The 23,975-nt window shown below is 42.5% G+C and overlaps 1 protein-coding gene across 1 annotated transcript in view; it reads left to right on the top strand.

The window, feature by feature from the left end:
- The window catches only part of LOC142371863 (uncharacterized), a 35,701-nt gene that overhangs the window by 4,260 nt on the left and 7,466 nt on the right, over positions 1–23,975 (top strand). Inside the window, exons 2-5 of the mRNA XM_075454606.1 lie at positions 3,594–3,714; positions 5,484–6,875; positions 16,587–17,082; positions 22,479–22,537. Coding sequence (XP_075310721.1) covers positions 3,594–3,714; positions 5,484–6,875; positions 16,587–17,082; positions 22,479–22,537 — 2,068 coding nt within the window. The remainder of the gene's footprint in view (positions 1–3,593; positions 3,715–5,483; positions 6,876–16,586; positions 17,083–22,478; positions 22,538–23,975) is intronic.

The raw sequence follows: 23,975 nt of genomic DNA, 5'->3' as shown, positions 1-23,975 counted from the left end.
GTCCATCCTACCTGTCTGGTAAGCTCACCTTCTGGTCTCTTACGCCCCCTAATGTTCAAAGACAGATATTATTCAGATGTAAACACATAACGGCTGCAACAAATGGAACTTAATGACCCAAATGTGGGAAAAAAACACAGACTGTTCAGTTAAAATCATTCGTATTCGGATCAATGAGATGAAATATGTATCAAACGCAGTTTGAGAGAGTAAGAAATAAGTCACAATAAGAAAACACATAAAAACAGACCAAATATACAAAATAGAGAGAAAAACAAAATGAAAGAAATTAAGCAGAAAGTCCACAAAAATCTATGAAAGAATAGAAAAAGGTGAGAAAGATGTTCAAAGTGATGAAGACATAAAACGTAAAAAAAACCACAATAAAACAATAAAAAAAAAACATGCAAAATTTTATTAAATAAAAAAAAGATTATCAAGAACATTAAGATTAAAAGAACGACAAAAATACACAAAAATGTCACACCGCGGTGAGGTCAAGTGGGTTTTTTGTCTCGTCTCCATGTCATGTCTCGTCACTTCCTGTTTTATTTTGAAAGATTAAGTCCCCTCTCGTTTCAGGTCGCTTGCCCTTCCTCTTGTGTTGCAGTCTGATTGTCATATGAGTGATTCCACCTGTTCCCCGTTAACCCTGTGTGTATAAGAGCTGACGTCTCCCTTTGTCTTGTGCCAGTGTGTTGTTCTTGTTGTAGCCAACGTACCTCACTCTAGCCTTCTTTCAAAAACCTAAGTCCATGTTCCATGCCACGTTTCTGATCTCGCTAAGAGAGTTTTTGTTTTAGGATAACTTTTGTATTTATAGCCTTGTAAAAGAGCAGTTTAAGTTTAATACCATTATTGCTTTTTCCTCCGAGTGGAGTGATTTTTCGTTTCTAAGTAAAGTTTCATATCCTAGTGCCTCCTATTTTTACAGGAGAGGTTTTTTGTTTTCCTCTGTAGCAGGAGTGATTATTAGTCTAAAGTATAAAGTTTCAAAGCCTTTGTTTTTCCTCAGTGGAGTGATTATTATTTGTATAACTATTCATAGATATACTTCTCTCATTTTGGGAGAAGTATATGTAATTATTGATAACTTATATATACTCCTTTTTGTTCTCTCTTGGAGAGTTTGGACAACCGTGTTCCTCCTGAATAAAAGCTTTGGATTTACATCACCTGCTCCTGTGTCCTGCAAATCTCTGGGTGTGACAAAAAAGATGCATAAAATAAACAAAAAACAAACAAATTAACCCTAAACATGACCAGTAACTGGAAAAAGTAGGTGAAAACAAAAAGAATGAACAATGAAGAGAATGTTATTATTATTATCTATAAGCGCTGATATCAGACGGGTGAGGATGTGTTGTTGCACTGTGCATACACAGACTAATATACGTATAATTACCTGTGCATAAGTGTGTAGAAAGTGTGCAGTGAATTGGAAATTGTTGAAGTTTATTCTGTTACTGGGAGCAGAATGATGCAAATTAACCACAAAGATGCTCAACATGACAATAAAACCTGCAAAGTGACCCCAGAGAGCAACAAAGGGACATTAGAAACATTAAAAAAAATAAATAAATCACAAAATGACCAGAAATATGCAACAAAACAACAACAAAACAAAATAAAATCAGACGTGTGGGGTCAGTTTAGGTCAACTTTAAGAGTTTTTCTTAAAGCTGCTTCATGTTGTGGAAATGAAACTTAAACCTGAAGTCTATCAGGAATGTGTTCCAACAGGACGGCTGTTTGTGGTGAAGCATCTGATTGAGTGTAAAACTTCTGCAGCTGAACACGAGCGTCTGTAAAAGCTGTGAAATCACTGATCACTGCGCTGCTGGCTGGCAGAAAATAGACCCCCGCCTGGGGCGACCACGCCCGATAAACAGATGTTATGAAAATGCTCCACGAGAGAAACAAAAGTGAAACCAGGATGTTCTTATAAGGAGTTTCCTCCTGAAGCCTGAAGGTTTTTATAAGCAGCAGAACGAAGTGCAGCTGCACTCTGAGACGGACACGGACAGAGGTACGTAAAGATCTGAATATTCACATCTGTGCATGAGGACATATTCTCACTGAGCTGTGGACTTTATGACAGATTAAAGCAGATTTATGTCTGCGTTTGCAGCATGAAACCATCAGTTTTCCTGTTTTTCTGTGTTTTAGCTGCAGGAAATCTGTGATTTTATCAGAGTCTAAGCAGGAGTTGCCACATGATGTTTAATCTAAAGCAGGAAAACATTTAAAAAAGGGCTGGATTGTATGTTTAGGTTGATGCATTTAGCAGAAGCTTTAATCCAAAGCGACTTAGAAACGAGGAAATAACAATACAGCTAACATCAGAGCTAACAATAAGCTACAAAGAAGTAAAAGCACCAGTGTTAGAGAAACCTCACGAGGTTATACTATAAGTAAAAAAGAAGTTGGAAGATTAAGGGGCACTGTGTGCTGGGGAGGCCTCTTATCTTTTTAGATTAACCTTGGATGCTCAAGAAGGCCTCCTCTTGTTGCTCGTTCCATCTTATATCCGTCTTATGTGACGTTAGTTACACAAAGATGGTGACAGGAGGGAACTACAGGAATGTCTCATAGCCTTGTGTGGCTCATGATTTTGTAGTAGAAAGCATAAACAGTGGAAGTATCATTTTAGAACTCAGACAGCCCTGTTTCAGCTTTCTGATATGTTCAGCAGACTTGATGCGAGATCAAACCTTTTTATTAACCGACTCCAGCGACTCTGAGGCTCATTGGGAGAATTTTTTTAACCACCAGTGAGAATGTCAGACAGGGTAGGGATGGAGTGCAGGCATAGAGGGAAGTACAGGGCAGGAGATGCTCTCTGCAGAGCTGGGTCTGCAACAGTTTGTTGAAGATATTCAGGGACGGCCCTGTTCTGGTAGCGCTCGGCAGGTCATTCCACCATCGTGGAACGACACGTGAAAAGAGTCTGGATGGTCTTAAAGGCATGGTCGGTAATCCTGTTCAGAAAAAAACATTTTGTAATACCGGGTGAAATGGTCCATCTATCCTGAGAGTGATCCATACATGATGTATTTAGAAAAAGGGCCGAAAATAATCAGACCTCTGTGGCAGCTGCAGGACTGATAAAAGCTGACCAATCCAAACTCCCCGGGCCGAGGACGAAAAACCAATCAGATGCTAGGGGTTTCACAACTACTGATTTTTGCTAGTTGACTAATAATAATAATACATTTAATTTTAAAAAAGCGCCCTTCTCAACGCTCAAGGACACTTTACAACACATTAAAAACACAATAAATAAAATAACACAAGTTAAAAAAGAGGCTAGAGGGAGAAAGCAGCTTGAAACAGATGGGTGTTGAGTTTTGATTTGAAGAGGGGTAAAGAGTTCCAGAGTTGGGGAGCAGAGCGACTGAAAGCTCTGCTGCCCATGGTGCTGAGACGGGCAGAGGGCACAGAGAGGTGGAGGGAGGAGGATGACCTGAGGGAGCGAGATGGGATGACAATGGAGAGGAGATCAGACAGATATGGGGGGGACGAGGTTGTGGATGGCCTTGAATGTGTACAGTAGGGTTTTGAAAGTAATTCTGAATTTGACCGGGAGCCAGTGAAGCTGCTGGAGGACGGGGGTGATACGGTGAAAGGAGGGGGTTCTGGTGATGATGCGGGCTGCAGAGTTTGGAACCAGTTGAAGCTTATGAAGGGATTTGTGAGGGACACCGAAAAGGAGTGAGTTGCAATAATCTATGCGGGAGGTGACGAGGCTGTGGACCAGGACAGCAGTGGTGTGAGGAGTGAGAGAGGGGCGGAGACGATTAATGTTACGTAGATGAAAATAGGCAGACCGGGTAATGTTATTGATGTGGGAGTGGAAAGAAAGTGTGCTGTCGAGGATGACACCCAGACTCTTAACCTGAGGGGAGGGGGACACGGTGGAGCTGTCTATGGTGAGGGAAAAACTGTCAACTTTGGAAAGGGTGGATTTGGTGCCAACAAGGAGGAGTTTCGTTTTATCACTGTTGACTAGTTTTGCATAACAGTAGTTGAAAGTCGACTAGTCGTTAAATTATGTAGTAAACTGACGCATTAGGCCTAACGCATTGAGCATTGTAAAGGAAGACACAGAGGAAGGAGTTCTGGTGAATCATTGAAAATGTATTCTTGAAATTCAGAAAGAAGATAATAAAACAATTATCATCAGTTGTTCTTTCCACCAACAGTTGTTAATACAAAAACAGTAGACCTAGCATCGACATGGGAGGGATGGAGGCTACTCCTCTGTCGGGTGACTGTGTTCCCCGCTAGGGAAAAAATTCTCTCGCTTGGGGTGCTGGTGGCTGGAACAGCTAGATAACTTTTCGCCAGTTTGGCTAGACGGGGGAAACTGTCGTGGGCACACAATTTTTGAACTACCTCAACACCCGACGCCATTTTGTTTCCGACTAGTTGATTAGGGCCGACAGCGCCGACTAGTGGTTGTGATAGTCGACTAGTTGATGAAAAACCAATCAGATGCCTTCATGTCTAGTTCCGCCCGTTCTGTCGGCTCGCTCCTCTGCGCGCCATTTCACCGGTGCCTAAAATAACTTAATGTGAGTGCAATGGCAGAGAAAATGCAGCCAAAACTACCATTACCTGTAACGGCTCGCCCTGTTATTTGTTTAGTTATTTTCATGAAATATGTACAGGTGAATGAGACATGAGTCCCACCGTCAGATGTGCGTTCAAGTTTGTGGGGGCGTGGCTTTCCAGGGAGCACTGACGGGATGGGGAGGCGGGGTGGAGCTTAGCGGAGCTGCCACTTTCAAATCTTGCTAGCTCTCCAGGATTACCAACTATCCCTTTAAGCGACGTGTAGGCACCGCTAGACAACAATCCTTTGACGACCGGAGTGACCGAGTTATGACGTACGCCTCTGTGAGAGCATTCAGGTAGATGGGAGCCGTTCCATTAAGGACTCTGTAGGCGAACATCAGTGAGTTGAATTGGATGCGGGCGGCTAAGGGCAGCCAGTGGAGCTCAATGAACAGTACGTGAGCTTTTTTAGGCTGATGGAAGACGAGATGCGCCGCCACGTTCTGGACCATCTGCAGAGGTTTCACAGCACAGGCTGGGAGACCAGTTCGGAGACCAGTTCGGAGACCAGTTTGGAGACCAGTTAGGAGAGCGTTGCAGTAATCAAGGCGGGAGATGAGCATGGCCTGCACCAGGAGCTGGGTGGCATGTTGGGTTAGGTACAGCCTGATCTTTCTTATGTTTAGTAATGCAAAGCGGCATGATTGAGCAATGGAGGTAACATGATCTTTAAAGGTTAGCAGGTCATCAATCTCTGGGCTCCCAGAGATGTTACTCTCTGATTGACTCCGGCCTCGTTAATCAAGTGTTGGTAAGGTGCTCCAACAACACCGGAGCAGTCATGTTTATGCATGACTATTAAACTCAGCTGTCTTGTCTTCAGTGATGTTTCATCTTTGTTCTGATGAACTTCTTTCCTGCAGGAACACTGACACCAACATGAGCTGCGAGTGGGCTGAAGATGACTTCCTGCCACCTGGGGCATCTCGACTTATTGCCCCAAAACCAGATGATAATCGAACCTACGTTATGTATCATGGCACCACCAAGGGGAATGCTCAAACCATCGTGAACTCAGGCTTTCAACGGTCTTCAGACGGGATGCTCGGCCCGGGTGTCTACCTCAGCAGAGACCTGCAGAAAGCCAGCCGCTATCCCATCCATCACCCAGAGTACGACAAGGTTGTCATTAAAGTTAAGGTCAACGTGGGAAGGGTGATTGCCATCAATCACCAGCACCACCGACTCCAGAAGACCTGGCATTACCATGGATACAACACCGCCTGGGTGCCGCCCAACTGTGGGATGGTGAAGAGCGGCCTGGAGGAGAACTGCGTCTGGGATCCCAGAAGAATCATCGTCCTTCAGCTCATCAAACCAAAACCAAGCTCCGAAGGAGGCTCCCAAGAAGGCTCGGAGGAAGGCTCGCAGGAAGGCTCGGAGGAAGACTTCGAAGGAGGCTTCCAAGAAGGCTCGGAGGAAGGCTCGCAGGAAGGCTCGGAGGAAGACTTCGAAGGAGGCTTCCAAGAAGGCTCGGAGGAAGGCTCGCAGGAAGACTTCGAAGGAGGCTTCCAAGAAGGCTCTGAGGAAGGCTCGCAGGAAGACTTCGAAGGAGGCTTCCAAGAAGGCTCGGAGGAAGGCTCGCAGGAAGACTTCGAAGGAGGCTTCCAAGAAGGCTCTGAGGAAGGCTCGCAGGAAGACTTCGAAGGAGGCTTCCAAGAAGGCTCGGAGGAAGGCTCGCAGGAAGACTTCGAAGGAGGCTTCCAAGAAGGCTCGGAGGAAGGCTCGCAGGAAGGCTCGGAGGAAGACTTCGAAGGAGGCTTCCAAGAAGGCTCGGAGGAAGGCTCGCAGGAAGACTTCGAAGGAGGCTTCCAAGAAGGCTCGGAGGAAGGCTTCGAAGGAGGCTCCCAAGAAGGCTCGGAGGAAGGCTCGCAGGAAGACTTCGAGGGAGGCTTCCAAGAAGGCTTCCAAGAAGGCTCGGAGGAAGGCTTCCAAGAAGGTTCGGAGGAAGGCTTCGAAGGAGGCTTCGAAGGAGGCTTCCAAGAAGGCTCGGAGGAAGGCTTCGAAGGAGGCTTCCAAGAAGGCTTCCAAGAAGGCTCGGAGGAAGGCTTCGAAGGAGGCTTCCAAGAAGGCTTCCAAGAAGGCTCGGAGGAAGGCTTCGAAGGAGGCTTCCAAGGAGGCTTCCAAGAAGGCTCGGAGGAAGGCTTCCAAGGAGGCTTCCAAGGAGGCTTCCAAGGAGGCTTCCAAGGAGGCTTCCAAGGAGGCTTCCAAGAAGGCTCGGAGGAAACTTCTGGTTTTTACTATAATGGTTTTCAGTAATAGAAGCCATAAACTTAGAATTTTAAGTTTTGACCATCAGACAAATTTAAGCAATTTGATTAAAGTCAGCTTGGTTTGCATTTATTCTGTGTCGGTTATTAATGTGTCACATATCGCGAACTGCAACCAAACATGTCTAGTTTTCTACCAGTGTATTTTTGAACATCTAACCCTAACCATGTGATTTTAACTCTTGGCAAATTAAAAGACAGTGGCAAAGATTATTCAGATCAGGATTAGCAATCTTATTGTTGATGGCTGAGGCGTTCAAAACCACCAAACAACCCGTCCTAAACCTCCACATGGCATTTTCGTCCTACTGAAAAAGGTGACAGATCCCAGGTATCCCAGTATAGGAGGTATGGACCAATTCTCCATCTATAGGGATTCAAGCCTCAATTACCGTAGAGCAGTGTTTTTTAAAGTGTGGGGCGCGCCTCCCCTGGGGGGCGCCAGAGCACTTCAGGAGAGGCAGGAAAGAAACGGAAACCATTTTAGCTAGCTAATTTATCTGAGGAGCATGGATCGATTTGTGGTACGCAAGGTGAGAGAAAAGAGTGAATCTGGAACAAGAAAACGGAGGAAGTATGACAGTGATTATTTACGGTTTGGATTTTCCTACTCCAGTGCATGGTTGTTTTGACAGTAGCTACAGGGTGGCTCAAATGTAGCAACAGTAGCACTTGGCACAAATTTAAATGCAGGGACTTTTGGTGCTCCGTAATTATTCTTTTCCACAGTACTCGTGTTGCAAAACTACTACTTCATATACTCTCTAGGGGGAGGCCCATTGTCTCAGACTTTGAAAACCCCTGCCATGGAGTATCCCCCTATCTGTACAACTAAAACTAATCTAAACTGGTGGACACTATATCTAACTGCCTGTATCTAGGTGTCTACCTTGCTTCCTCTGTCTCAACTAACCCAGTGATCCTACGGAGTTGGACGAACACCTGTCCAGTGTTGTATAAAGTACTGAAATCTCAGACTCAAGTAAAAGTATAGGTACCCCTCCAAAATATGACTTTGGTAAAAGTCCAAGTCACTGACTGAAATGTTACTTGAGTTAAAGTCTTAAAGTATCCGAAACGTCTTGTACTTAAGTATGAGAATTACTGTAAAAATAGATGTACTTAAGTAATGTAATGAAAAGTATAAGTAAAAAGTAAACAAGGCAAATGCAGTTTGAATGACATTTTTTATATTTTGGTAAACTTACACTTACACTTAAAATGTACACACAACCAAGTGCAGGCAAAATGTAGACCAGGTTTAGACAGAAAATACAAACTTTGTGAACCTTTAAGTTTTTCTTCTTCAAGTAAGGTCAGTGCTGAAAATGAGGCGTACATTACACCATTAAGAAAAAAATGAAACAAAAGAGGCTGCTACTGTTATTGCCATCATTATAAACAAAATTTAAAGAAAAAAACAGGAGAAAACTGAAGCTTATCTGGCATCTGAAGAGGGTTTGAAACCCCTTTTGTAAACCTTTCTAAAATATAAATAAAATAACTCAGTACAGAAAATGCGGCCAACATCACCAAGAAAAAAAGCTGTTACGATTACTGTACTTCACAAGCTATAGGAGGTGCACAGAAGCCTAACAGGTGTATCCTATTGGCGGTGATGAACAAGCCCCGGCATGTCCTGACTTCTTTGCAGTCAGTCAGTAGGTGGGGTCAAAACACTGTTGCGTTTTCTCTCTCTCTCTCTCTTTCTTTTTGTAACGAGTAACTAAACCGAACAATGAAAATGTATCGGAGCAAAAGTACGCAATTAAGTTCGGAAATAAAGTGAAGTAAAAGTGAAAGTTGTCAAAAAATTTTAAACTCGAGGAAAGTACAAAGTATTCCAAAATATACTTAAGTACAGTAGTGAAGTATTTTTACTTCATTACTATACAACACTGGGTTAGATGCATGTAACAGGCTGTTAATGGTTTATTTTTATAAGTTCAAGTGTATTTTTATATATTTGGATAAAAATGATCCGCCTCCCTGGTGAGATGTTCCAGGCCCGTCCCACTGGGAGGAGGCCCCGGGGACGACCCAGGACACGCTGGAGAGACCATGTCTCTGGCCTGGGAACGCCTCGGGGTCCCCCAGAAGAGCTGGAGGAAGCTCTGCTTAAGCTCTGCTCGGCAGCGATGGTCCGACCGACATAAAAAGCACACCGCTGCGTGCGCGTCGATCGGGAATTGTGTGCAATGACTTTTGGCTCTCATTACTCAAAAGGAATTCCGGCAAAATGGGAAAAAGTCGGAAAATTGCGGATGGGAAAATGCATTGGAAATGAAAAAATTGAGCGCCAAAATGGCCTATTTTAAAGGCCTTATAACTCAGCCATAAAGCAGAACCCAGACCTCATTCAAACTTTATATGTGACAGGAGACTCTCAGCTTTAATTCAATCAAGGGGTTTGTATATATATCTTATACAGCTTTGACACAACGGCAGTTTACGTTTTAGGGAGACGACATCTCAGCTGAGGTGTCTCTCCCACTCTACTGCTCACTCTAAATTCGAGACCGCACCAATTCCTCAAAGAAACGTCTCTCATGTCCGAAATATCTGCTCGATTTGGAAAAATTTTACTTCAAAACGTAGGCATTTTTGTCCTCTTTCACCCAAAGTCACACTCATTGAGCTCTGCCGCACAGATTTATCACAAATTGCCTCTGAGCCCAGAGGTCGCCTCTCCATTTCCATTATAAACGCCTAAAATCATAAAATCAATGTGTAAAAATTATTTTAAAACTGCCATAAAAAACGAGCCACACATAGTAGCCAAATGAAAATCACACCGCTGGCTGGAGGAAGCTCTGCTTAAGCTGCTGCCCCCCCGACCCGATCCCCGGAGAAGCAGAAGATGATGGATGGATCGCCATCATGTTCTGATGTTAAAGAGCAGATGCATCAGATGGAGGATGGAGACGTTTATCATTGATAACAACCTTGTGTAAAACAGCTCAGTTGGCATGAACCTCAGAGACCTGATGGTCAACTTTAAGAGCTTTTCCTCGAAGCTTCTTCGTGTTGTGGAAATGAAACTTAAACCCGAAGTCTTTCAGGAATGTGATTGAACAGGACGGCTGTTAGTGGTGACGCATCTGATTCATTGTTTTACTTCAGCGGTTGAACACGAGCGTCTGTAAAAGCTGTGAAACTGGTCCAACAGAGGAAACATTAAATGTACCTGGCACAATGCATGATGAGGAATCTAGTCATGACAGGAGGGCATGGAGTTTAGATATTAAGGAAGATATTGAAGAAGCTGAGTGGGCGACAGCTTGTTTAAATCAATACTATGTAACATTTGTACCTTAAAATAACAGCTTGAAAAAAATTGTGCGGCTAGAATGAGTTTTAATATTACGATTGGCCTGTCTCCTATGCCCTTCGGGGGTCCGAGTTGGAAAAACTGCGCTATGTAACTTTGCTGGAGCGGCCCGGGAGCTGAGCGGAAGTACTTCGACTTGCTTTCTGGCACACCTACCGCAAAAACAAATAGACCCCTCTCACGCTCCCAGGTACATTTGATTACTCTTACCTTCTCGGTCGACATAGCTTGCACCTTCTGACTCCTCGTCGGTTCGTCAACAAAAGTGAAAGTGAAAGGGTGTTGTATTTACGACAGTGTAACCGTACATTACCTCCAAGCCTGTAGGGGGAGCTCCAGAGTGGGCTTTTTGAGAAGTTACATTGTATTGCTTTAAAAGCTCAATCACAAACCATTAATACTCAAATGAAGCCGCTACAACACAAGTGGTTAATGAGGACATACATAACCCCTGAGAAACTCAATAAATGGTCCCCTGACGTTCCAGATACGTGTGTGAAATGTTTGACGGAGAAAGGTACTTTGATTCATTGTGTATGGGAATGTCCTAAGCTGGGATCTTTTTGGAAAATGGTTGTCCACACTCTAAGTAAAGTCACAGGTATCCAGGTACCCTGCGTAGCAAAACTTTGTATTCTAGGTATATATCCATCATGCTTTTCTGTTAACTCTAAGTATAAGACTCTGATCAACTTTGGCCTCCTGCAGGCCAGGAGGATGGTTGCTCTATCTTGGAGAGAGATTGAAGTATCCTCTACACTACGGGCGTAAAATTGCGTATGGACGCTATGGACGTGTCCATACCAATTTTGAATGGGAAATTGCACAGCGTTCGGGAAACAAAGGGTTAATTTTCCCCTTCTGCAGTTCCTTTCCTCAAAGACGGCGTGTCATTGGTGGGGACAGCCTTGCTATCTGTGATTGGCTCACCTTCTGTAGCTCTATGCCTGGCTTGTTGTTGCTAGGTTGGTTCAGAGCTATAGAGTAATACAGAGTTGCGACACGCTTTGAAGTCGCCGCTAGGGCTGTCACGTGGTTCATGTGAGCCTCCGGAGTTCCAAACATCACAGCGCTGTCAGTCAGTTTGAACGGGTTTTAGCGGGACGGAGCACAAAAACGATAACTTTAACATTTACGACGCAATTTTCAGTAAATATTGACCCACAATGTGCATTGATCACTAAACGGACGATGTATTTTATCAACGTTTTTCTTTTTGGGAGCGGCAGAGACACATATCACCATTTTAAATCGTAGAGGGTACACCTGCACGCTAGCAGTGGGCAGCTACCTCGTCCTCCTTTATACTGAATCATGCCAGCGGTCCAGCTTACCTTCAGATCTACATCCTTCAACAGAGCATGATGTTACTGTCTGTTCCCAGGATCTACTCCTGTTGTCCCAAACACTCCATCTGTAGAAGATGTCATTCAGTCTGTCTGTTCTCTCTGGTGTCAGATGGACAATGATAAAAAGTTAACGGACTTTAGTGAAATTATCAGTTAATTACCTCACGTTAGCCTCCGTTACCAAGCTTTAAGCTAGGTCCCTAAATCCATTCCATTTTTAACATCGACATTTCATGCTAACCAAATGTAAAAATAACGATGTCTAAGAGTATACTTCTGATAGATAATGCTTTAAAATGTAAAAAACGTTTAAAATGCTGTTATTTTATTAACTTACCAGTAATTGTTCTTGACGAGCAATTGAGGTTAACGGAGCTGCGTCCCTTGTTTGGAACTGTGGCGTCTCTGTGACCCACGTGACTTCCGCATTCCTTTCTTTCTATAGAAGTCTATGGGAGTGTCGCCACTCTCTTTTTACACCACTCTGGGTTGGTTGCTAAGCGGTGATAGCGGGAAAACAGCTGATGAGGTGACCGGTCTTTTGTTCGCTGGCTCGGAGTCATCATGTCTGACTCGGGCAGGAAAAGAAAACCACCAGGACAGGTTGGATAGCATTAACATAAAACAAATATGCCAGCAGTTTGTCTGCGTCAATGACCGGCGGCGCCATGCATTTGGCTCATTCATACAAGATTTGGCTAGTTAATAGGCTCAAAGCTACAAACTTAATAGTTTTTCAGGAAAAAGTGAGCCGTGGAAAAGTGTTTTTCATGTGACAGTTTATGTCTTTATTTTTAATAAATGTTTGCTGGACCTTAATAATCTTTTGACTACTGGTGTTTTATTTTTGTGGGAACTGTGCAGAGCTAATAAATGATTGTTGCTAATGCTAAGTAGTCATCTGACTACATTTTTCAAAAATTGTACATTTCAACTTTTATTGTTCACACTTTTCACACTTATCTTTGCAGTGTGCACTTTCAAAACTTCATCAGTTAATATTTTATACAAAATGCACCAAACTCATCAACTTACAGATCCTGAAATTTCAGAAACACATGTAATAACAAAACATCTTACTGTGGCAATGTCTGCCTGGGCCTGTGATGATGTTGAAGTCACCAGAAACTTGAGTGACTTGCATAAAAAAATCAATTCTCAATCTCGCCATTATGGTTTACATTAAAAAAAAAAAATCAGTGGGCTGTGAATCAGATGGGATTTGCCATTATTCACCCCAGAATTGGTTAAAATGCAGTAAATTGCCCGACCCCCCACACAAATGAGGTGTCCCTCAACCTTAGGTGGTGGTGGAGTGGCAAATTATGTCCCCACCAATGTCAACACCATTATTACGCCCTTGCACTACACAATCTTGAATTAGAGAGATGGTGTCACGCCATGGGACTCGTGTTTTAAGTTTTATGTTTTAGGTGTTCAGTTCATGTCCAGGTTTTGAGTTTCAGTCTTGTCACTGTTTTTCCCCCTCACTCTGGTCATTGGTTCATTCACTGCACCCGTTAGTCATTGTCACCAGATGCACTCACTCTCCAATCACTCCCAGCCCTTTATTCAGGGTAGCCGCGGGGTCTTAAAAGTCTTAAAAAAGTCTTAAAAAAAATTCTCCCGATTTTAGGCCTTAAAAAGGTCTTAAATGTGTGTCACGGGTCTAAAATGTCATACATAGGTCTTAAATTTCTCTGGTCTATTTTTCCCCCTCAACCGATCTGTAGCGAATTACGAGCAACGCAGAAAACGTGAACGAACCACAGCCCCATGAACGTCAAACATGAATAACAGAGCGCGTGAACGTGAATATGGAGCATGAGCACACAGGTCTCGGCTAGCCTGACAGTTCGTGAGTACAGTGACAGTGACAGTGACAGCGCGCGTGAGCCAACCCGCCCGGCAGTTGGTGGTCAGTTGTTTCGAAGATGGGAAAGTGCAAATTCAACCCGCAATGGCTAAGTGATCCAAAATACAGCAGCTGGTTGCTCGCGGCCCCGGAGACTGACGTGGAGGCGAGATGTAAGTGCTGTCGTAAACAATTCAAACTTACAACATTAGGTCACCTTGCCCTGGACATGAGGAGCGCAAAACATGCTAAGCTAGCTCAAGAACGTCAACCCTTCTTTGCTGAGCTTGGCCATAGCAGATATATTTGCGAGCACTAGCAATGAACATGGAATGCCATTTTGTTATCGATCACAACAGTAGCTTTAACGTAGCTGTTCTGAAGCAGTTCCGACTAATGCTAAGATGACAACAGTGCTTTATGTTACAAAGAAAATGGCGATGTATTTTGGTGTGCTACAGCGTGCTTAGCGTGGCTTATTTCTGTGACATGAGAGGTCAGTGGTGAATGTTGACGGCAGCTTTGTAAAACTCGTATGAATCGGTGAATCACAGGAGGACAACTTCTCTCGTTAGTGGTATTTATTCGGGACAAAACGCATGACAATGCAATGAAGCGCATTTTAAATCGCCGAAAATATTGTACTTTGTACTAAGTACAGTAGTCAAAAGTACACTTTAAGCATATGTGTTTTTTTACCTGTGTTTTCAATTACTTGACCTATCCACAATATGTACAGTGACTGCTCTGCATGACCTGTGAAATAACATATTTTAAACTGATTTGTGTACGTGGTGTTTTGTGTCCTAAAGGGGATCGAACCCCCCAGGGTCGCGACCCCAGTCTTAATTTTCATTGTTTGTGGTCTTAAAAAGTCTTAAAAAGGTCTTAAATTCCATGTGGTCAAACCTGGGGATACCCTGTTATTTAGTTTCCTGTCTCCCCTGTCTTGTCGTCAGATCTTTGCTTGTCTTCCCTACATGTCTACTTACCCATGCTACCTACGTTTCCCAAGTTAAGTACCTATTTATTCTATGCCATGCCAAGTGTTTTTGTTTGTTTTCCACAGTCACGTTTTCTGAATCCGGCTTAGCCGCGCCTTTTGTTTGTACAGTACTTCGTTTTTTTGTTAAATAAACCAAGGTTTCCTTTTTGAAGTCCGCATCCGTGTCCTACCTTCCTCACCACCTCAACCTGACAGATGGTAAGGTGTGTTACATTAGAAAAGCTAACCTATGTAATTAGGGGTAAAGTGCAAGAATTTGAAGAGGTGTGGGCACCCTTTATGGACTTTCTTAAGCAACAATAGATTATACTTATCTGTAAGGCTACTGAGTGTAACAATTTTATTTCATTTTATTTATTTACTTTGGATTTATTTATTATTATTGTTATTATTATTTTATATATATATATGTTTTGTATGTGTATGTATGCAGTGAGGTCTGCTTGTATTTAATTGTGCAACTAGTGTGGTATGAGTCGTCGATGTTTTGTTTGTTCTTATTGAAAATAAATTTTAAAAAAAAAATGTACCTGGCCCAGAAATGAAAACTCCACCTGGATCGGCCACATTTTTACTGTAAACGAAACTTATTCAAATGTCAAAGTGAAACCAGGGTGTCCTTATAAGGAGTTTCCTCCTGAAGCCTGAAGGTTTTTATAAGCAGCAGGACGAAGTGCAGCTGCACTCTGAGACGGACACGGACAGGTACGTAAAGATCTGAATATTCACATCTGTGCATGAGGACATATTCTGACAGAGCTGTGGACTTTATGACAGATTAAAGCAGATTTATGTCTGCGTTTACAGGATAAAAGCATCACTTTTAAAGTTTTTCTGTGTTTTAGCTGCAGGAAATTTGGGACTTTATCGGAGTAAAATGACTTTGTGACTTTTATATGAGAGGCGTTTTGCCTCTCATATAAAAGTAAAACTATAAAATAAAGGCAAGGCATCTTTATTTATACAGCGCATTTCATACCACAGGCAACTCAATGTGCTTTACATAAAGACAAGGCATTTAAAAGAACAGCATAAAGCAGCAATTTAAAGAGAAAAAAATAGAATAAAAATTAAACACAGTTAAAAGCAATCAAAGAAGAGGGGAAAAAGAAAGATATAAACTCAACCATAAGCACACCGAAAGAGAAATGTTTTTAACCTGGATTTAAAGTGCTTACAGTTGGGGCTGATTTCAGTTCTGCTGGTAGTTTGTTCCAGTTGTGTGCAGCATAACAGCTAAAAGCTGCTTCACCGGGTCCAGTTTGAACTCTGGGCTCCGCTATCTGACCTGAGTCAGCAGATCTCAGAGCTCTGCTGGGTTTATACTCTGCTAGCATGTCATTCATGTGTTCTGGACCTAAACCGTTCTGTGATTTGTAGACGAGTAACAGAACTTTAAAATCTATTCTGTATCTGACCGGGAGCCGATGTAAAGACTTGAGAACTGGGGTGATGTGATGTGATCTCTTTGTTCTGGTTAAAACTCGGGCTGCAGCGTTCTGAATGAGCTGCAGCTGTTTGAGACTCTTTTGGGGGAGTCCAGTCAGAAGACCGTTAGCATTAGCATGTAGCATGAATCAGCTTCTCCTGATCTGATTGGGACATGAAACCCTTAATTTTGGATATGTTCTTAAAGGGACAGTTCGCCTCTTTTGACATGAAGCTGTATGACATCCCATATCAGCAACATCATTTATGAACATCTTCTTACCCCCTGCTGCGTCCTGTGAGCAGAGTTCCAGCCTCGTTTTGGTGTTGATGAAGGTAGTCCGGCTAGTTGGCTGGGGCTTGAAAAAAAAAGCGTTTTGCTCCTCAAAAAATATGCGTTCAAAAGAGTAATACATTTGCATCACAAAATCGTTTTGCATGAAAAAGTCAGACCTCACTTCGCTTGGCACAATTTTTGCCTCCCTTGATATCAATGCATCCAATGTAAACTGTGCAGACCGAAGAGCAGACCCAGCAGTCCCCTGCTTCCGAGCAGCAAACACCGTAACAGGTGCAGCTATCGCTAGGTGGCTAGGCTACATAGAAATCTGTTCAAAGGACACATCCTGGTCAAAAATAATCCATTTGGAGGAATAATGGATCAATCATAATTTTACATTTCAAATTTCAAATTTCATCTTTGTTCTGATGAACTTCTTTCCTGCAGGAACACCGACACCAACATGAGCTACGAGTGGGCAGAAGATGACTTCCTGCCACCTGGGGTATCTCGACTTATTGCCCCAAAACCAGATGATAATCGAACCTACGTGATGTATCATGGCACCACCAAGGCGAATGCTCAAACCATCGTGAACTCAGGCTTTCAGCGGTCTTCAGACGGGATGCTCGGCCCGGGTGTCTACCTCAGCAGGGACCTGCAGAAAGCCAGCCGCTATCCCATCGACCACCCGGAGTACGACAAGGTTGTCATTAAAGTGAAGGTCAACGTGGGAAGGGTGATTGCCATCAATCGCAAGCACCACCCGCTCCAGAAGACCTGGCATGACCACGGTTACGACACCGCCTGGGTGCCGCCCAACTGTGGGATGGTGAAGAGCGGCCTGGAGGAGAACTGCGTCTGGGATCCCAGAAGAATCACCATCATTGAGCGCATCCAACCAAAACCAGTCCAGTACTCCGCTTACGCCAGTGGTTACATGTAAGCATGTGACAGGCTGTTAATGATTTATTTTTATAAGTTCAAGTGTATTTTTATAAATTTGGATAAAAATAAATGCATTTTGTCACCTGGAAAATAAATACTTTCATAAACCTGAGACTTTGATTTTACATTCTTTATCTGCTAACATTTAAATGAAAAAACTGCGGTTGTTTGTGCTTAAAAATCTGTGAAATACATTCGATTTTACACAGAAAAAGATGAGATTTATATCCACTTTTATCTGCTTATTGTAGCCAGTTTCACAGACCCGTTATATATATCGATATTGTCAGGTTTTGGGTTGGCAGGACACGGATGTGGGCTTCAAAAGGTAAGAGCAAAAGTTTATTTATCAAAAACAACCAAAGTCAAAACAAGGCGCGGCTGAGCCGGATGTCGAAACTAAACTGTGGAAACAAAACAAAGAACAAGGCTTGGTAAAACATGAAATTACTTAGCTTGGTTGTCTTGACATGGCATGAAAGGTGCATGGAGAAATCGGGGTAGGAATTCACAAACTGAAAGGGGAAACCTGGAAACTAAATACTGAACAGAGTGATTGGTGAATGAAACTAATGACCTGAACATGGGGACTGAGGAAAAAACAATAGCAAAACTAAAACTTAACTAAACATTAACTTAAAACTAAGACGTGACATAAAACACATGAAATAAGGGCTGGGCAACGATTAAAATGTTTAATCTAATTAATCACATGATTTCCCTGATTAATCGCGATTAATCGCATTTGTACGCAGAATCCCAAAATGAATCCAAAAGTAGTGTATAGCTTTTAGCATTTAGCTTTATTTTAAATGTGCTGCCATATGAATGAAAGTGCCATAACATTTGTTGTGCAAACACACTTTTAACATCAGCATCTTTCTGTAGTTTTTATGTAGAAGCCTCGCTCCACTGTCTGTTTCCTTGAATGACTTGCTGCTATAGATGACAGTAGCAAATTAGGCCACGCCCCCATTCCGGTGAAAACAAAGTGCCGGCTTTGACTGGCGGTAAATACAAATCCCGCCATAGTCTGTCTTCATCTCGCTATCTAACGATAACCAGCCTGAAAACCTCCTGCAATGGCTAACGTTAGCTATATTACGACGTTGTCGAGCGATGATCGGCGACGTTATATAGAAAAAATTAACGATCTAGGGGATGTATGTCCATACAGCTTACCGGAGGAGAAGTGGGTAAACGACCCCACCCAATGGCCAGAGGTGACATACCCAGACATATACTCCTACCTCATTGAATCACCAGGTAGGCTAATGTAGGCTTATGACAACTATTTTTAAATGAAAATTTACAATAACAAAAAAGAAAAGAAAGATAAATGCATAGTTTATGTCCACTGAACACATTACTGAAGAAAGCAAATTTAACACTACTGATCCACCCTTCTTTAGGGATTTACACAGCAACCCTGATGAAGAATTGGAGGTCCCTGGATGCTCAGAAATTTAATGATGATGGCTGGGTGGATGAGGTTCTACACCACAGACCCTGTGTTCAGACAATAATTTTGAAAACAAAGGTCAAGCCATCATGGAGGGTGACTGACAAGCCGTACCACCCTTGGGTTGCAGTAAAGATGACTGGGGAAATTGCATGTGCACACTGCAATTGCATGGCAGGGTAAACCGATTGCATTAATACATTAATAGTATCATTACACTGACACACACATAATTCTATCACAAGAGAAGAAATTATCTTCCTAATTGATGACAAAAAACTGTATTCCCTTCTATTTTAATCTAGACTGGGAGAAAGTTGCTCTCATGTAGCAGCTCTACTTTTTAAGGTGGAGAAATTTGTTCGCCTTGGCTACACCAGTGTGGCACCAACAAGCATTGCCTGTACCTGGAATAAGGCATGCACTAAAAAGGTTGAGGCTGCCTCAGTGAAGGAAATTCAGTTCTACACAGAGAAGACTAAATGCAAGCAAGCAGTGAGGAGAAAGGAGAGGGCCATTCCGAAGGCAAACCATGACCAGCAACAGCAGTTCCTAGAAATGTTGTCTGCCACTGAGAAAATGCCAATTGGTCTAAGTACTTTTAAAAATTTTGCAGAGCCCTTTAAGCCAAAGTCATGGTTTCAAAATCTGTCAGAATTCTCTGATGACCAAGTGTTGGCAATAGAGGAAAAAACGAGAGAGCAGGCAGCATGTGCAAGGTGGCATGAGGAAAGAGTGGGGAGAGTGACAGGTTCATCTGCACACAAGGTGCTCCACACCTCTCTTGAGAATCCCTCCAAAGCCCTGCTGAGAGAAATAATGAAGAAAGGATCCCCAAAAGACAAACTGAATGCAGATCCGATCATTTGGGGCAGGAATCATGAAAAGGATGCTATTGACACCTACAAATTTGTCCTAGGCCTAACAACCACAGGTATATCACACACTTCCATCACAGTATCAAATGAAATATATAAACCTCACCAGAGACTCAAGATTAAACAGGCAGGCTTCCGAGTTTGTAAGGACAAGCCGTACATTGGTGTAAGCTGTGATGCCTACATCTCTTGCGCCTGCTGTGGGAATGGTGTCATTGAAGCAAAGTGCCCCTGGAGGTGGTCTGAACATGTCTCACCTGCTAACTGGCCAGCAGACAAGACAGGTCATCTTGAGACATTATCATCACTGAGGACAACCCACAAATACTACACCCAGGTAAGACTGTAGGTAGCTAAGTAACACCTCACAAGAAATGTAATTTATGTTTTAGAAATTGTGTAGTGATAGTGAAAGGAGGCTGTGCTGAACTTTTTCTTCAGGTACAGATGGAGATGTATGTCTGCAAAACAGAATATGCTGATTTCATCACCTGGACCCCAAGGCAAACAGTGATTTTCCGAGTGAAAAGAGATGAGGGTTTCATCTCTCGGGCCCTTGACACCATCAGCCGTTTCTGGGCCAGACATGTGTACCCCAAGCTGGCAGGAGTCCCATCAGAGCTGGAGCATCAGGTATGCCTACATTTTGCTCAGAGAATGCAGTATTGTCATTTTTTTTTAAATCGCATCTAAGGATAGAGGGTAGCACTCACAAACTTGAAAAAAGGAAAGGGACAGTGCCTCATGTCTAGCTTTTTTCAGTTTGCGAAGGTGCATCCAATGCCTCATTAATAATAGTCATGTAGTATGTAATAAATATATACCACTGTAATATAGAGAAACACAATTCCAATTAATAACAAATAATTTATTTGTGATATCAGGAGTCCACAGACACCGCTTCAGAACAAGAGTTTCAGGTAAAACACAAAATATAGAAAACACTCCATTACAGATGAACAATGTTCTAAACACTACTTTACAGTTATATAGAAAATTCATGTATTCAGGGTCCTATACTTTCTTAAACATCAAATTAGATTCAATATTGTGTAAGAATGAAAATGTAAAATATAAATAGAAATTAGGTTTATGGCAAGAAGATTTGTAACACAGTTTATCTACATTTACAGGACACCTCCACTGTCAGTTCAGGGTGAAGCGCAGTACAGTAAGGTAGATTTGGGAAAGGGAAAGTCACGTAAACACCGAAGAGAGCAAGACTTGACTGACCTTCACATGAGAGTAAAGACTTGACTCAAGATTGACTTGAGTCAAGACAAGACTGACTTGACCTACACATCCCCCTCTCTGTTTTTATTGAACACAACGCTACCTGACATGTTGACTAAGGCAGCACAGACATGTACTATCTTATCAATGGTAACCACATCCCTTTCCTTCACCTCATCCCACAGGGTCTTGACAAAGCAGCGAGGGAGTGGCCCATCCAGTATGCGGAATCTCCGTTTCAGCACACCTATCACCCGTTCTGTAAAATAACACAAAGAGGTTTTAGAGTGTTTTTTAGCATGAAAGTTAATACTGTTATTTTACATGTCTTGTGTTACTTATATTCAAGTTCTGAGATCTATGATAGGAATTTCAATTCCAGTGTGTTATTGGTTGTTAACTGGAACAGCTTCTCAATACCTATTCATTGTTATTCTTTGAGCTGCATTGTTGGATATTAATTTATGAGTTTCAATGAAATTGAAATCCAATATTAAGTGCAATCAGATTGATGTATGGAATAGTTTGCTAATCTGTGGAAAATAAATGTACTTGCCAACATGAATCCGAACTTTTGACTTGATTCTGGATTCTTCATTGTCTTTGCCTGTGAGCTGTTTCTTGCCACGAGTGAAGGCTGGGGTTATGAGACTGACACCGAGCACAGAAAAGTCATCCTTCAGGGTAAAGCCCCGATCAGCCAAAATCTGAAACAAGTAATACATTAGATGTACATACATTGTAATACATTTTAATGTTTGTGGTGAAACACATTTACAGTACTTGTCCATAATGACTACAAAAATACAAAACAATACGATACAAAAGCTGTTACATTATAGATTGTTTACATATAGATCTGAAATTTCCCCATTGTGGAACTCATGAAGGAGTACCTTAACTTATATCATCTTAGATTATATATGTACTAGCATAAATGCAAGGTGTAGAGGATTGAATTACCTGGTCCCCACGATGGTGATAGCAGGGTGAAATGAAGCCACATTCCCTTGTTATCTTTACATCTGATGCTCTGCCCCCCCAGGCCTGAGACAAAAAGGTGATGCTGCCTGCAGGACTACATGCAATAAGGTATTTCACTGTAGTCCACTTCTTATAGCTGGAGTATGATTTAGCTCTGTGGGGGTAAACAAAAACACAATAAAACAGGGTTTAAAGTGGAACTAGAATTGTTTTGGATATTTAGTCAGGTGTTCAATATGATTAAAATAGTTAATGTTCAGTTTATATTCAAGATCTGTGCAGAAACTGTATTAAAAGCTGCCTGGCTAAGTAGTCATAACTTCCACATTTTTGTGACCTTTACCTAGCTTTGAGGCCCTTTGGATATTCAATTCGAATTTCAAAGCAATCAATAATTGCTGTGAGACGGGGAAAGTTGACCATCATCACTGGGGGTATTGTTTCTCTGATGCACTCCCTGTCAGGCCAGTGGATGAGGAAGGTGATTTTGGCATACAGAATATTCAGCCAACGTCGGAACATGTAGCGGATGGTGGGTTCTGGTCGGTCCAGTACGTGGCTCAGCAAAGCATTGGATGGGTTTTGCCGTAGCTTCAGCAAACAAAGGAAAAGCTGGTCCTCTGTTGAGAACCCAGAAACCTTGGGTGACTTACTGAACTGAGCAAGGTAACGGTGGAGACAATCGAACACCGTCCAACTGAGCCCAGTCAAAGCACAGCATAGACGGTCGTTACCCCGAACAGCATGTGCAGACAAGCGCTCTTTTGTCCAGTTCTGCAGCTTGCTTCTTGCCTCATCTCTTTCCGTCCTTGCCTGGTCTCTCTCTCTTCTGAGATTGGCAACCTCTATGGCAACGGCAACCTCTTCGCTGCGGGACAGAGGCCTGTCACCTGGTGAGCAATCCCCGGGGGGCTCAATGGAAGAGGCTTCAGGAGGAGCAGGTGAAAAGCCTTCAGTGGGCTCTGCCAGTTGATCGTCACAAGAAGAAACCTCAGGGGGTGCAGTAGGCAGCCTTGTTTGTGCACATTTGGGTGGCAGAACCTGATGATGAGCACCAACCTCTCGCTTCCTGGCATTATTGTAACGCCTTAACTTTACCGTGCCCTCCGCCTGCCGCCGCTGCGGAAAGATAGTTGGGACATAGTCCGGATGCTGGCAGTCATTCTCATGGTATCCTGAGGTCAGAAAAATACTTGTCAGTTATGGGTGAAAAGAATTTAAGACAGCTTTGGTTAAATTCTCTCATCAAATATGTATGTCATGTTATTTGTGTATTAAGAATACAACAATAATGTACTGTACACACAGAATAGTTTGTGATAATTACTTGGAGCTTAATTCAATCAATAATCATTCCATAATGTTGTATTAAAGGCGCTATACAAGTACAGTCCATTTACATTTACTATATCGTGACATGAATGTATTTGATTACATAAAAAAGGTTTTCAATAACGTTAATCAATAACTTACTCTGTTGTTAGCTAGTGTCATTTCAGTTCAGCATCACTACTTTTACTCTTTAACATTAAATAATAACTTTGACGACTGACATTAGCTAAATTTAGCATCATGATTTAACGTACCTGTGATGAAGTGTTTACCACACACGTAAACATATGGACTCGCCGGGTCCCACGGCTTGCCATTTCGGTCCATTCGTCGTATGGCCTGAAGCCATAAATCTCTCCGTTTGCTGTCCCGCTGTCTTGAGGGCAGCAGAGAAAATCTGAGTTTGGGTTCTTTAAAGTTGTTCGACGAACAATAAACAACACAGCAACTCTTCGGCATTTTGGTTTTCGTTTTGGCGCCTATAGAACACACCCCTTTGTTTTCACCGGCAAGGGGGCGTGGCCGTTTGAGTGACGCGGTGTTGCGGTCTTGTATCAGTTGTGTGTTTTGCCTTTAAGTGATATTTTAGACTGGAACTACTACGCTGAGAAGACAATTCAACTTGGCAGAGTTTACAGATGACTTTGGTTCTGTCGACTCCGCCGTCTGGAAGAACTTTAAAATGAAAACGGCCGAGTAAAAGTTCCGTACCCTTCTCCATGTTTGGTGGATCCGCCGATTACTTTCTTTTCCTGTTCCACAGCAGACAGCAACAGACTTTTACAAAATAAAAGCCTGTGAGCAGCAGACTTTTACAAAATAAAAGCATGTGAGCAACAGACTTTTACAAAATAAAAGCCTGTGAGAAACCGACTTTTACAAAATAAAAGCCTGCGAGCAACAGACTTTTACAAAATAAAAGCCTGCGAGCAACAGACTTTTACAAAATAAAAGCCTGTGAGCAACAGACTTTTACAATAATAAAATCTTTATTGGTGT

This window comes from Odontesthes bonariensis, chromosome 21, assembly GCF_027942865.1.
Source record: "Odontesthes bonariensis isolate fOdoBon6 chromosome 21, fOdoBon6.hap1, whole genome shotgun sequence".
Taxonomy (NCBI): Eukaryota; Metazoa; Chordata; class Actinopteri; order Atheriniformes; family Atherinopsidae; genus Odontesthes; species Odontesthes bonariensis.
This window is presented reverse-complemented; position numbering and strand designations above follow the sequence as displayed.